This window comes from Sus scrofa, chromosome 10 (genome assembly GCF_000003025.6).
Source record: "Sus scrofa isolate TJ Tabasco breed Duroc chromosome 10, Sscrofa11.1, whole genome shotgun sequence".
Lineage (NCBI taxonomy): Eukaryota > Metazoa > Chordata > Mammalia > Artiodactyla > Suidae > Sus > Sus scrofa.
The window spans coordinates 68,493,929-68,506,488 of record NC_010452.4 but is presented as its reverse complement, the minus strand read 5'-3'; the positions used below and the strand labels follow the sequence as shown (position 1 = coordinate 68,506,488).

The window sequence follows — 12,560 nt, the reverse complement described above, 5'->3', positions numbered from 1 at the left end:
AGCCATGTCTGTGACCCACACCACAGCTCACGGCAACGCCGGATCCTTGGCCAGGGATCGAATCCGCAACCTCCTGGTTCCTAGTTGGATTCGTTAACCACTGAGCTGCAGTTCTTGTTTAAAACCACGTTCCCATGTGAACAGCCTATTGTTTGGGTTACTCCAGTTAAAAACCCACAAAGACCCATCTCCGATATTTTTGAAATCTCATTTGGATAATTGGCTTTTTTCCCAGGTTTCCTTGTTAGGCCTCCTCCTCAGCTTTTTAATACAGTGCTCTGAGAGGAAAGGGCCACAGGAACTACAGTACCTCAAATAATTCATAGCTGGATTTGGATGCTACTTGCATCTGAATATTGCTTGATGTTCTGAAAAGTCTTAATATTTCAACAAAAAGATGACTCCTGCATCTGAGTCCAAAGCCTGGTGCAGTTGGTGCCGCAGAGCCTGGGCGTTCAGGTCCCCAGATGGCCGCTTGCTGGTTCCGTGCCCGCCGGAGGCCCCCGCTCTCCCATCACCCTGGAAACGTTTCCTTCCATCCGCGGAGTTACACAGTGATAGGAGCAGACGTGCACAGGGTATTAGTGGTAGAGTGTAACTTTTCAACGTGAGAATTTTTATCTTGTCCTTTTGTTAAAAGCACCACAAAAGCGGCAGCCACCAAGCACATTTGTTTCGATTTTGCAGATCACACGGCTCTGCTGTGGAGCATCGAGACCGGGCGGAGCCTCGCCAGGTACACGGGCCACGTGGGGTCAGGTGAGCCTGGGGCTTCCCGCTCCTCTGGTTCCCGGCGGCCCCTCACTGCCCTGTCTGTCTCACTGGGCTGGGCCCCTCCTTCTCTTTGGCCTTGGCCTGTGGTGGCGGGTGTTGGAGCGCGGAGTGAGCGCATGCTTCTTGGACTCGGCGTTCACCGTGTGACGGCCCGCTGCTGCCCTTCCCCGAGTGGCATCTGCCGTCTGCCTCTGGGATGGAGGCTGCCCTGGTGAAGGGGAGCTTTAACCAGGGTAGCTCCCCGCACACGGCGTGACTTGGCTGCCGCCTGCCTTGTGCCGCTTGGGTCCTGAGAACAGAGTGTCCCCCTGTGGGCTGGCCTCGAGGCCGTCGAGGTGCGCGGGGCGCAGCTCCTCTTCCGGATGCGCGCAAGCGCGTCTCCTGTTTGTCTTCTGGTCAGATCACTTCGCGCCTTTGTGGCTGGACGCCCCCACCTCTGAGCTGCCCGTGAAGAGCTGTGGTCCCTGGCCCCTCTTCTCCTTGGGGGGCCGCTGGGTCTATAAGTGGGTGCCACTGGTGTTGGGGTCTTTGGCGCCGACTCTAAGGCCTTGCAGCCCCGCCTCCTGGGCTCCCACCTGTAGGGATGGTGCCTGTTGGGCGAGGCCGGGCATCGGTTTGCGCTGTTCCCTCTGTGTCAACCGTACTAGGCATTGACTGGCCCGAAAACTAGCAGTCCGTATGCGCCCACTGTTTGCCAGACTTGTGGCTAAGCAAGCACCCGCTGATGAGTGAGTGCAACTAACGCTTCCACTTCTGTTACTGATTTGCCGGAGCAGAGACACCAGAGAGTAAAGGTTGATAAGCATTGGTACTGTTTTCTAGTAGTGTTCACTTGGAGCATTTTTTTTATTGTTTAGCTTCTTTATTTTTTGCTTTTTAGGGCCACACCCATGGCATATGGCTAGGGGTTGAATCGGCGCTACAGCCGCCAGCCTGCGCCATGGCCACAGCAACACCAAATCCGAGCCGTGTCTGTGACTTACACCACAGCTCACGGCAATGCGGGATCCTTAAGCCACTGATCGAGGCCAGGGATGGAACCCATGACCTCATGGTTCCTCGTCGGATTCGTTTCCGCTGCGCCACGATGGGAGCTCCAAAATGGATTTTTTTTTTTTTTTTGGGACGCCCGTATTGTTTAGCTTTTTAAGGCCATCACAGCTCTCCCAGCTCTCCCCACAGTTACCTGTTGTGTTAGTAGTAAAAATGGATTTTTTTTTTTTGGGACGCCCGTATTGTTTAGCTTTTTAAGGCCATCACAGCTCTCCCAGCTCTCCCCACAGTTACCTGTTGTGTTAGTAGTAAAAATGGATTTTTTTTTTTTGGGACGCCCGTATTGTTTAGCTTTTTAAGGCCATCACAGCTCTCCCAGCTCTCCCCACCATTACCTGTTGTGTTAGTAGTAAAAATGGATTTTTTTTTTTTTGGGACGCCCGTATTGTTTAGCTTTTTAAGGCCATCACAGCTCTCCCAGCTCTCCCCACAGTTACCTGTTGTGTTAGTAGTAAGAGAACATCTTCTGGCGTTTGTTGGTTTCTTGGGAGAGTGTTGGTTGAATGGCGTAGGTGACAGATGTTCATGAGAGAGGGGTCGGCGAGGTTTGCTGAAGCTTCCTGTGTGTTCGGGGTCTGGGCGTGGTGGCAGGGGGCGGGCTTCCCCTGTGCCGGGTCAGCCCTGAGTCGGGTGCCTGGGAGCTGTGCCTGGGCTGCGGCGGCACCTCCCTGTGGTCTCCTGCAGAGAGCTGCACGGGCAGGAGGGCACAGGACTGGCCAGTCCCGGGACAGCACCCTCTGGGGCCAGGGTCCCAGTCCTTAGACTCGTCTCCCCATCCTCCGGGGGCACGGGGGGAGCTTGCGCTGTCTTTCTTGTTGCTGCTGGTTTACCCCGAGAAGCAGAGACTCCCCGAGGCCTTGCACGGATTCCTGCGTCGCGGGAGGTGGGGGTCGTGGCTGGCCCGCCCCCAGGCCTCTGTCCCTAGGCTGGCTGGGGCTGCCTCTGTATGTTCCCAGGTCTCCTGGGTCAGCCTGGGCTCCTGGAAGCTGCAAAGGAGGTGCCTGGGCAGTGTTCCCGTTGTAGTCTGCCTCTGCTTGTTGTAGTTGTCTTTTTTAAAAACTCATTAAGCTTTATTTATTTATTTTTTGCTATTTCTTTGGGCCGCTCCCGCGGCATATGGAGGTTCCCAGGCTAGGGGTCGAATCGGAGCTGTAGCTGCCAGCCTATGCCAGAGCCACAGCAACGCGGGATCCGAGCCGCGTCTGCAACCTACACCACAGCTCACGGCAACACCGGATCCTTAACCCACTGAGCAAGGGCAGGAACCGAACCCTCAACCTCATGGTTCCTAGTCGGATTCGTTAACCACTGCGCCACGACGGGAACTCCATGTAGTTGTCTTTTTATCCTGGTTTATTCTTTACCCTGGGGGACCTCCCTATGTAAAAAGAAGATTTTTTTTTTTTTGGTCTTTTTTAGGGCCACACCCGCGGCATATGGACGTTCCCAGGCTAGGGGTCCCTTCAGAGCTGTCGCCACTGGCCTACACCAGAGCCACAGCAGTGCTGGATCCGAGCCGAGTCTGTGACCTACACCACAGCTCATGGCAACGTCGGATCCTTCATCCACTGAGCAAGGCCAGGGATCGAACCCATGTCCTCATGGATGCTAGTAGGATTCGTTAACTGCTGAGCCACGACGAGAACTACAGAAGACGATTTTTTTTTTTTGGGGGGGTCTTTTAGGGCTGCGCCTGTTTCATATGGAGGTTCCCAGGCTAGGGGTCTAATCAGAGCTGCAGCCACCGGCCTATGCCAGAGCCACAGCAAGGTGGGATCTGAGCCGTGTCTGCAACCTACCCCACAGCTCACGACAATGCCGGATCCTTTACCCACTGAGCAAGGCCAGGGATCGAACCCGAAACGTCATGGTTCCTAGTCGGATTCATTTCCGCTACGCCATGACGGGAACTCCCAGAAGTAAATTATTAATGCTCTTTTTCTGTGTGTCCTTTTGTTGAGCCGTTTGACGGTTCAGATTGAGTTACTTCATATTGTACCTCTGTCCTCTAGACACTTATTCATAGTTCAGCTGAATGAGAAGATTTCACATTGAACTAGTCATTGTTTTTAGTCTTTAAGTTTAGCTCTGCAGTACATGCTGTTGCAATAAAAAGTACTGTGTTCTTATTCTAAACTATTTTTGTAACATTTTTATTTTGCAGTGAATTCCGTAAAATTTCATCCATCTGAGCAGCTGGCTCTCACCGGTATGTTGATTTCTTTTCTTCGTTGCACGGTCATTGCTGACTTGAGAACAAATGTCCTTGTCGTCAGTAGCGTCAGGATCTTCCTCCCCTTTCACGCCAGCCAGTCCTTAGACGCCTCCGCAGCTCGTGAGGAGCGTGGTGGAAGCGGCACTGAGGGTGCTTTGACCCTCCGTGGGCTGGGAGTCGGCGTTCTGCGCTGCGCTCCCTGCAGCGGCCGCGGTGACGTTCATCACTGAGGGGCAGGCTTAGCCAAAGCCTCGAGCGTGCACGTCGAGTAACCCCCGCTTTCTCTCTTCAGCATCTGGAGATCAGACTGCTCATGTCTGGAGGTACGCGGTCCAGCTGCCCACTCCTCAGCCCGTGGCCGACACGAGTGTAAGCAGCATCCCTACCTACCCTGAAAGCGCAACATGGGGCGTGTGGGTGGGTCTTTGGATGCGTGCGACTCTCGTGGACTGGCTGCGTGTCCCCAGAATTCGTAGGTTGGCGTCCTGACCCCCAGGGTGGCTGTCTTTGAAGGTGGACGCGAAATCCTTGGGTCACGCGAGGTCACAGGGTGGGGCTTAGTGTCTGGAGCAGAAGTGGCGCCGTCTCCCTTGCGCATCTGGGTGAGGCCGCCTGGGCCCGGCCCGGAGGCTGGTTCGAGGCCTCCCCCGGCCAGAGGGCGGGGCCGTGTCTGTGCAGCTGCAGGGCCCGCCTGCACCTCCCTCTCCGCAGACGGCAGGCAGGCGCGGGCATCGCTTCTCCTCTCTGTGTGCTCCGATTACCTTGCTTACTCTCTCATACCCGATCTTAGACAGCTTGACTTCCGTGTGAGAGCGCCCCGTAAGCCAGCGGCTCCTGCCACACGACTTATGTGGGTAAAGTTTTCACGTGGGTCACAGAAGAGGTTGTGTGTTGAGAAGAAGAGTGAGTTCACGCATTGAATCCACACGTCGTTCAGAGCCGAATGTGCCTCCTGGCTTCAGCTGCGCTGTGTCCACCCAGCACCTGTCGGTGATGACACGGGGCCTTCATTACCCTTTTGAGTGACTCCGTCTGCCGGGTATCTGCGGTGGGCCTGAACTCACGGTCGGCCCTCCCTGTGCTGCTTCAGAGTTAGGAGTGGTTGCTGGGCGGAGGCCCAGAGCGTTTTCTGGGTCAAGCAAAGTTAGGCTTCAGTTGCCGCCACAGTTAGAGGGTGAAGGTCATCCTGCAGGTCTGATGTTCCTGCGTTTGCCTTTTCCTTTACTTTCTCTCTCTCTCTTTTCTTTTTTTAGGGCTACACCCGCAGCATATGGAAAGTTCCCAGGCTAGGGGTCGAATTGGAGCGACAGCTGCCAGCCTGCACCACAGCCGCAGCAACGCAGGATCCGACCACATCTGCGACCTACACCGCAGCTCAAGGCAACACCTGGTCCTTAACCCACTGAGCGAGGCCCGGGATCGAACCCGCAAGCTCATGGTTCCCAGTCAGATTTGTTCCCGTTGAGCCCCGAGGGGAACTCCCAGACAGACGTTTCTTATGCTTGGGTGAGCACGAGTCCCTGGGTGTCCACCGTGTTGGCAGTTCGGTATTCGAGGCTGTGGTGTGAGTGGTCTCAGACCACCTGCTGAATCAGTGGGTCGCACTAACCGTGTGGCGCTGAGTAGCTCACTCGACGTGGGGAGGGGGCTCATTTTCCCCGCTGACCGTGAAACTCTGAACCACTCACCTTGCTACACAGGCCCCTTCTGCACGAGACGCTGGGCTTCAGTGACTGCCTCTGCGAGCAGCTTTGCACACAGACCTTGGGTGTAACGGGCAGTTCTTAGGCTTTCTATTCCGAGGTTGCTGGTGGCAGTAAAAGTGACTGAAGTTAAATAGACTTTCTCTGAGACTGGGGAAAAAGACAAACAGTTCTTACCCATCCTCCCCTGCGTCTGTCAGAGTGGGCTTAAAAGATCTCATCATCGTTTTTTAACGTGACTTCCTACATTTCCATCTTTTTTTTTTGTCTTTTCAGGGCTGCACCCGCGGCATATGGAGGTTCCCAGGCTAGGGGTCGAATCGGAGCTGCAGCCGCAGGCCTCCACCACAGCCACAACCACGCCAGATCCGAGCCGCACCTGCGACCTACACCAAGGCTCACGGCAGTGCGGGGTCCTTAACCCACTGAGTGAGGCCAGGGATCGAACCCACAACCTCATGGTTCCTAGTCGGATTCGTTTCCGCTGCACCACGACGGGAACTCCTTCATATTCTTTCTTTTTTTTAGTGAGGATTCTAAATGTGTTTTCGATTGGCTCCTGAGGAGTGAAACACTCCTTTTTATGCTATGATGAGAGACTGATTCTCGGTGGTGCTCGTTTGGTTTTGCTCACATCTCTGGTCAAAACCTAAAATGTCGAACTTTACTTTACTTTCCCGTGCCGTTGGTTCGTGGAACTGAACCGTGGCTTGTGAGATGTCACAGCCACCTTCATTTCTCCTCCTTTCACTTGGCCCTGGGTTCTGGCTGAGCCGGCGGCGGTGGCGGGGGGCTGACGCGCGCTCACCGAGCGCCAGTCGACCGGCGATCGATGCCGCCCGAGCGTGCGGCCGGGTCTGGGAGCTGCAGACACGGGTTCCAGGAGCCGCTTCTCTGCTCTCCCCTCCGCAGCAGCTGTGTGGCGAGGACGAGGTGGAGTGCTCCGATAAGGACGAGCCTGACGCAGACGCGGATGCGCCCAGCGACTGTCCCACCATCCGGGCGCCGCTGACGTCTCTTAAGAGCCACCAGGGCGTGGTCATCGCTGCCGACTGGCTGGTCGGGGGGAAGCAGGCGGTGACGGCCTCCTGGGACAGGACGGCGAACCTGTACGACGTGGAGACTTCGGAGCTCGTCCACTGCCTGACAGGTGCCCAGGCGGCGGCGGCGTTTGGGGCGTGCGCGTGCGTGCGTGCGAGTGTGAGAGAGAGAGAGAGCGTGAGCGCGGGTGTGCGTGTGTTTCACCGTGCAGACGTCCCCACTTCGAGGATTAGGGTTAGTTCTCGGTGCAGCCATGACTCTCAGAGATCCTGTTTAGGGGGTGGTCTTGCATCTGGACACGTGGCATCTAGAAGTTGGCAACGTGCTTGGTGTGTGGTGACTTCAAGTCCTCCAGTAACCGCGACTGATGGGTCACGGCCTCCCTGGGTCGGGCATCCTCGGCTCGTGTGCGCGGGCTCTTCCTGGGTCTCGCGGGGGATGAGGGGTTGGCAGGGCTGCCCCCACCCGGGGCCTGGGGCTCTGCTGTGTGACGTCCTTTCCTGTGGCCCCTGACTGAGGGGCAGCCCCTCTGGAGGCGTTTGACCGACCACACGTGTGGCCTCCTTCAGCAGGAGAGCCTCTGCCTGGACGCTCTCCCAGGCCCACCTTGACCCTTTCACAGGCCACCCAAGATGACCCTTCTGATGAGTTCGTAGCCTTGGGCTTTGGGGAACCTTATGGTACCGAGCATGCTCTCTCAGCATGTTCGCAGGCTCTGCCCAGGCACAAGGATGGTGTCATACAGGGCGTGTGCCAGGGCCCGCGTGTGCCAGGGCTGGGCATCTCCGGGTGGGCAGAGTTCTGCCCCACAGGCGTCAGAGCGGGTTTGTCCATAGGAGTGCTTCCTCCCTGAGCGATGCTGTTCCCTGCGCTGCATGTGGGCCGCAGGCAGTCCTGGCGGCAGTGAAGGTTCAGGAGGGCCCGGCTCCCTCTGGCCTGTGGGGCTCGGCTAGGCCCTCCCCCTCCGAGTGTCCCCACAGTTGGCCTGCCCTTGCAGAGGCCCAGGGAAAGGACCCATCTCGACCCCACACCTTTCTTGTGGCCCCACGGGGCTGCTCTCACCGGGCGAGAGGCTCACCGTGCCCTCTGCCCTTCGTCTCGTCGCAGGCCACGACCAGGAGCTGACGCACTGCTGCACGCACCCTACCCAGCGGCTGGTGGTGACCTCCTCCCGCGACACGACCTTCCGCCTGTGGGACTTCAGGGACCCGTCCATCCACTCCGTGAATGTCTTCCAGGGCCACACAGAGTGAGTCGCGGTTGCTCACATGCCTCTTGTTAATGACTCCCCGTGCAAAAGTTTTGCAGATGGTGTTAAAACTTAGTTCCTGTTGTAATTGTTCAGGGTTGAATTTCGACTCCTCTGTCTCTCCGAGTGGCTGCTCTTTTCTGAAACATTTCGCTGCGTTTAGAAGATCGCAGAGATTTTAGGGACTAAGAGGAGTCCTTGACTTTCTCTCTGGAGGCCAGATGGGCGGGCGGAGCAGGAAGGGCCCGGGACACGGGCTTGCGGTGTGGACACGGCATTTCGCGCACAGCTTCCTTTGGGCCGCGTGTCTCAGAGCCGCATGCGCTGCGTCCCGCCGTCACTGCACGGTTGGGCCACCGGCAGTGTCTGCAGGTGTCCCCACCGCGTAGCAGGGAGGTGACATGTTGAGGTGGGGCCGTCTGTGGTCCCCAGTGACCTTCCTTCCCAGGAAGGGCCTCATGTCGTCAGGGGTCTCTGCCGGAGGAGTTCCTCCACTGCGTGGGGCTCCCGTCCCGTCTGCCTCGTCCGCTGGCGCTTCGCGCGTGGCTGGGGATCGGCGTGGACACGCCGCTGCTCATGAGCCACTGTGGCCGTTGTGGGTTCCGTGTCGTGCCTGTGGGCGACGAGGGGGGCTCCGCTGGGCCCCCTGGAGCCTTCCCCGCAGCACGCTCGGGTCCCGGAGCTGCTGTCCCCGAGGTGCGGTCAGGCTTGGACGGTCCTCCCGGTGAGCGAGTCTGGTCGGCCTCCCGGTGTGTCAGGTGAACCGAGCTTTTCCGAAGGCTGCTGGGCTCCGAGTGTGGTTCCGGAGACGTCTCTCCGCCTTATTTAGCGCCTTTTGGTCACATTCTGTTTTCATTTGCTGTATTGGATTGTCTGAAATTTTTTGTTCTTGTTTTTGTCCAAGAGCCAGGAGCTTAATTTGCTTGCGGGGAGTCAGTGGAAGAGCCTCGGTTCGTGGCTTTGAGAGCAAGCACCTTAACCGTGGGCTCGTCTCGCTGTCGCCGTCTCTGACTGGAGGGTGGGAAGCCTGGGCCACGCTTCAAATCCCTGTTTAATGTGTGGCGTATTTTTGCGGCTGGTGGACCTAAGAACTGGTGGCTGCGGACAGAGATTGGCAGCAGGAGCGCGGCTTGGTACCAAGTGGTTCTTCCCAGCCGTGGCCCAGTTCCTTAGGTGTGCGTTGTGTGCTGGGATTGGGCATGTTTCAGTGTGGATGGGGCACTGGGTCTGTCCCTGGGGCCGCTCCCCCACGGCCAGGGCATGCTCGGGAGGACACGACGCGCAGGTGAAATAGAACGTGAGTGAAGTAACGCTCTCACTCAGGATTTACGTTTTCTCTTTTTAAATTTTATTTTGTTTTTTAGGACCGCACCTGTGGCATGTGGAAGTTCCCAGGCTAGAGGTCGAATCTGAGCTACGGCCGCTGGCCTACACCACAGCCACAGCTGTGCAGGATCCGAGCCGCGTTGCGACCTCTGCCACAGCTGACTGCATCGCCGGATCCTTAACCCGCTGAGCAAGGTCAGGGATGGAACCTTCGTCCTCATGGATACTAGCTGGGTTCTTAACCCCCGGAACCATCATGGGAACTCTACACATTTTCTCTTAGTTTTGTTAGGATAAACTAGCGTATCTCACTGATGACAAAAGTCACTTTTTTTTTTGCTTTTTAGGGCCACACTCGTGGCATGTGATGGTTCCCAGGCTAGGGGCCCAATCGGAGCCGCAGCTACTGGCATACACCATAGCCACAGCAACAGAGCAACGTGGGATCTGAGCCTCATTTGTGAGCTACGCCACAGCTCATGGCAACGCCGGATCCTTAACCCACTGAGCAAGGCCAAGGATCAAGCCTGCAACCTCGTGGTTCCTAGTCGGATTTGTTTCCACTGCACCACAACGGGAGCTCCACAAGTCACTTTGCTGATTTCCTGCACTGAGGGTGGGAAGAGAGGAAGCTAGCCCTTTTTTTTAAGCTTTTGGGAACGGCCGGGGGGGGGGGGGGCGGCTGCTTCCGTGTGCTGTCTGCCTCACAGTCAGGGCTGCAGTGGTGCAGGGTGGTCCGGGTGCTGCAGGCCAAGCCCCCCTTCCTGACCCAGCTTCCTGCCTACCGTCTGCATCAGCCTCTGGGAAGGGCTACAGTTTGGAAAAGCAGGGGGTGAGATGGTTCACAGATGTCAGTAGAGGACCCTTGCTGGCCACTGCCCACCTGGGCCCTGGGGTCGCCCACAGGCATGCGGCACCCAACCTTTGCCCACGAAGACACCCCATCAAGATACCACTGCAGCCTTTCTCCCCATCGACGGAGAGCCAGGAGGGCTGCTCACATGGTCGCTCGCCTACCACGCCCTGTGTGGCTGCTCAGAAGGGCCCCATGGCTGGCTTCCCCTTAGACCGAGGGGCGCCCCTGGGCCCTGTGCTCAGTCCTCCAGCCCCTGGCCCCGTCCTGTCTGCTGCCCCAGCATCTGGTGCCCCAGGACGCAGGTCAGACAGCCTCTGGGAGCTCCCTTCCGTGCCTGCAGCCCTCGATCCGGGCGGGGAGCTGACTGGCTGGGTGGCCCAGGGTCGTTTTCTTGATTCTTTTAACACGATTCTTCCCTGAACATGAAAAGCAGCCCTCAGACATGCTGTTCAGTGCATTTGCTGGCCCGTCCTTACTGTGTCGCCTGAAAAGTCCACCCGGACCGTTGCTTAAACAGGCGGAACTTCTTAGACGTGTGTGACCACGTGTTTCGTGTTGGCACCGTGTGGCGCAGAACACTTTGGAAAAGCTTGTCTGGGGCCTGTTTTCATCTGTAGGAGCTCAGCACCAGCTCCGCAGAAATGTCTGCCTGACTCCAGAGTCTTACGGTGGGAGGGAGTCACTGCACTGTCCAGGCAGTCTGAGGCTTCTGCGTGCTGGTGTTCTTAGGGTGAGTGTAGGTTTCGGTATCGGCTCAGTTCTAGAGTCCAGTGTCTCAGGAGCTGGGGGATTATTTTTCTCATTTCATTTTTTCTTCCTGTTACCCCTGTATTTTTACATGGATTCTGTGACTTTTTGGAAAAGTAAAGTTCGAGATATAACACTTCTCTATCAGATAAAAATCTTTAGCCCGGTGAGTCCTTTTGAGACTGTGCTGCTTTATTTTATCATTATCATTATTATTATTTTCTGCCTTTTAGGGCTGCAGGTGCAGCATATGGAAGTTCCCAGGCTGGGGGTTGGAGTTGCAGCTGCAGCTTACACCGCAGCTACAGCAACGAGGGATCTGAGCTGCATCTGCCACCTACACCACAGCTCATGGCAACGCCAGATCCTTCACCCACCGAGTGGGGCCAGGGATCCAACCTCATGGATACTAGTCAGGTTGTTTAACCACTGAGCCATGGTGGGAATCCCTGTGCTGGTTTATTTTTGCTGGCTGGAGAGAGCTCTCCTTGAGGGAAATTGTTTAAGGTTGTCAGCATCGATTTTGAGAAGAGACAAATAACACTTTCTTTTTCTTTTCTTTTCTTTTTTTTTTTTTTAAGGGTTGCACCCATGGCACATGGAGGTTCCCTGGCTGGGGGTCCAGTCAGAGCTGTCGGTGCCAGCCTACACCGCAGCCACAGGAACGCAGGATCTGCGCTGCATCTGCGACCTACACCACAGCTCGTGACAACACCGTGTGCCCCCTCACTGAGTGAGACCAGGGGTCAAACCTGCAGCCTCTGGTTCCTAGTCGGAATCGTGTGTGCTGCACCATGACGGGAACGCCAGACAGCCCTTTTCTTTTGTGGTGTGTTGTGTTTACTTTCGTGCTGTATTATGAAATTTCTTGCTTCTGTGAGGAATTTTAACGGTAACAGAGTTTAGTGAACTGGGGGCTGTCTTATTTGACTAGCTGTTTAGTGGCCCAAGGAGAACCAGTTTTCACAGAAAGTCGTCTTTGACGTCTTGTGTAACAGACTGGTTTCCTCATGGTGGGGGTTGTAGTGGGTCCTGTCCTCACCAGGAGCTGGAGCTGAAATCGGAAATGAGCTAAATCCGTGCGTATTCGAGTGTTTTCCACCTGACAGTGGACGCCAGGGAGTGGGGCTTCAGGGCATCCTGATGGGACAGTGGCTCCATCTTCCTCTCCCCTGTGCTCACGTGGGGGCCGGGGGGCGGGGGCTGCGCTCTGGCCGTGGGCTGGGGGCCAGCGGCCTTCGTTATAATCGAGTTTACTCCTAGGTTAAAACTGCTGCTGCCCTGAGATCCCTGTGGTCTGATGCTAGGATTTGGTGCTGTGACTGTCGCAGCCTGGGTTCAGTCCCTGGTCTGCAAACTGAGACCCCACCCCCACCCCCCAAGAAAGACCCCACGCCGCCACCGCCCTTTGAGGTGTCCGTGAAGACCCCGCCAGCGCCCCCTCCCGGGGAGCTCTGTACAGTCACCCCTTGGTTTTAGTTCCCCTTATTTCGTTTCAGCTCTGCAAGGGCCTGGTAGTCGAGGCAGAGCACCTGGGCGTTAAGTGCCTGTAGGTGGCCGACACGCCCGTCTGTACCCTGTGCCAGGCAAGAGTAG

The 12,560-nt window shown here is 56.7% G+C and overlaps 1 protein-coding gene across 9 annotated transcripts in view; it reads left to right on the top strand.

Moving 5' to 3' along the window:
* Positions 1 to 12,560, top strand: part of WDR37 (WD repeat domain 37) — a 113,605-nt gene that overhangs the window by 23,174 nt on the left and 77,871 nt on the right. For 5 of the 9 annotated variants that reach the window (XM_021064033.1, XM_021064035.1, XM_021064037.1 and 2 more), the window contains 5 exon segments: positions 688 to 759; positions 3,992 to 4,036; positions 4,335 to 4,411; positions 6,658 to 6,895; positions 7,894 to 8,035. In XM_021064033.1, the coding sequence (XP_020919692.1) occupies positions 688 to 759; positions 3,992 to 4,036; positions 4,335 to 4,411; positions 6,658 to 6,895; positions 7,894 to 8,035 (574 nt within the window). 9 annotated transcript variants of the gene reach the window in all.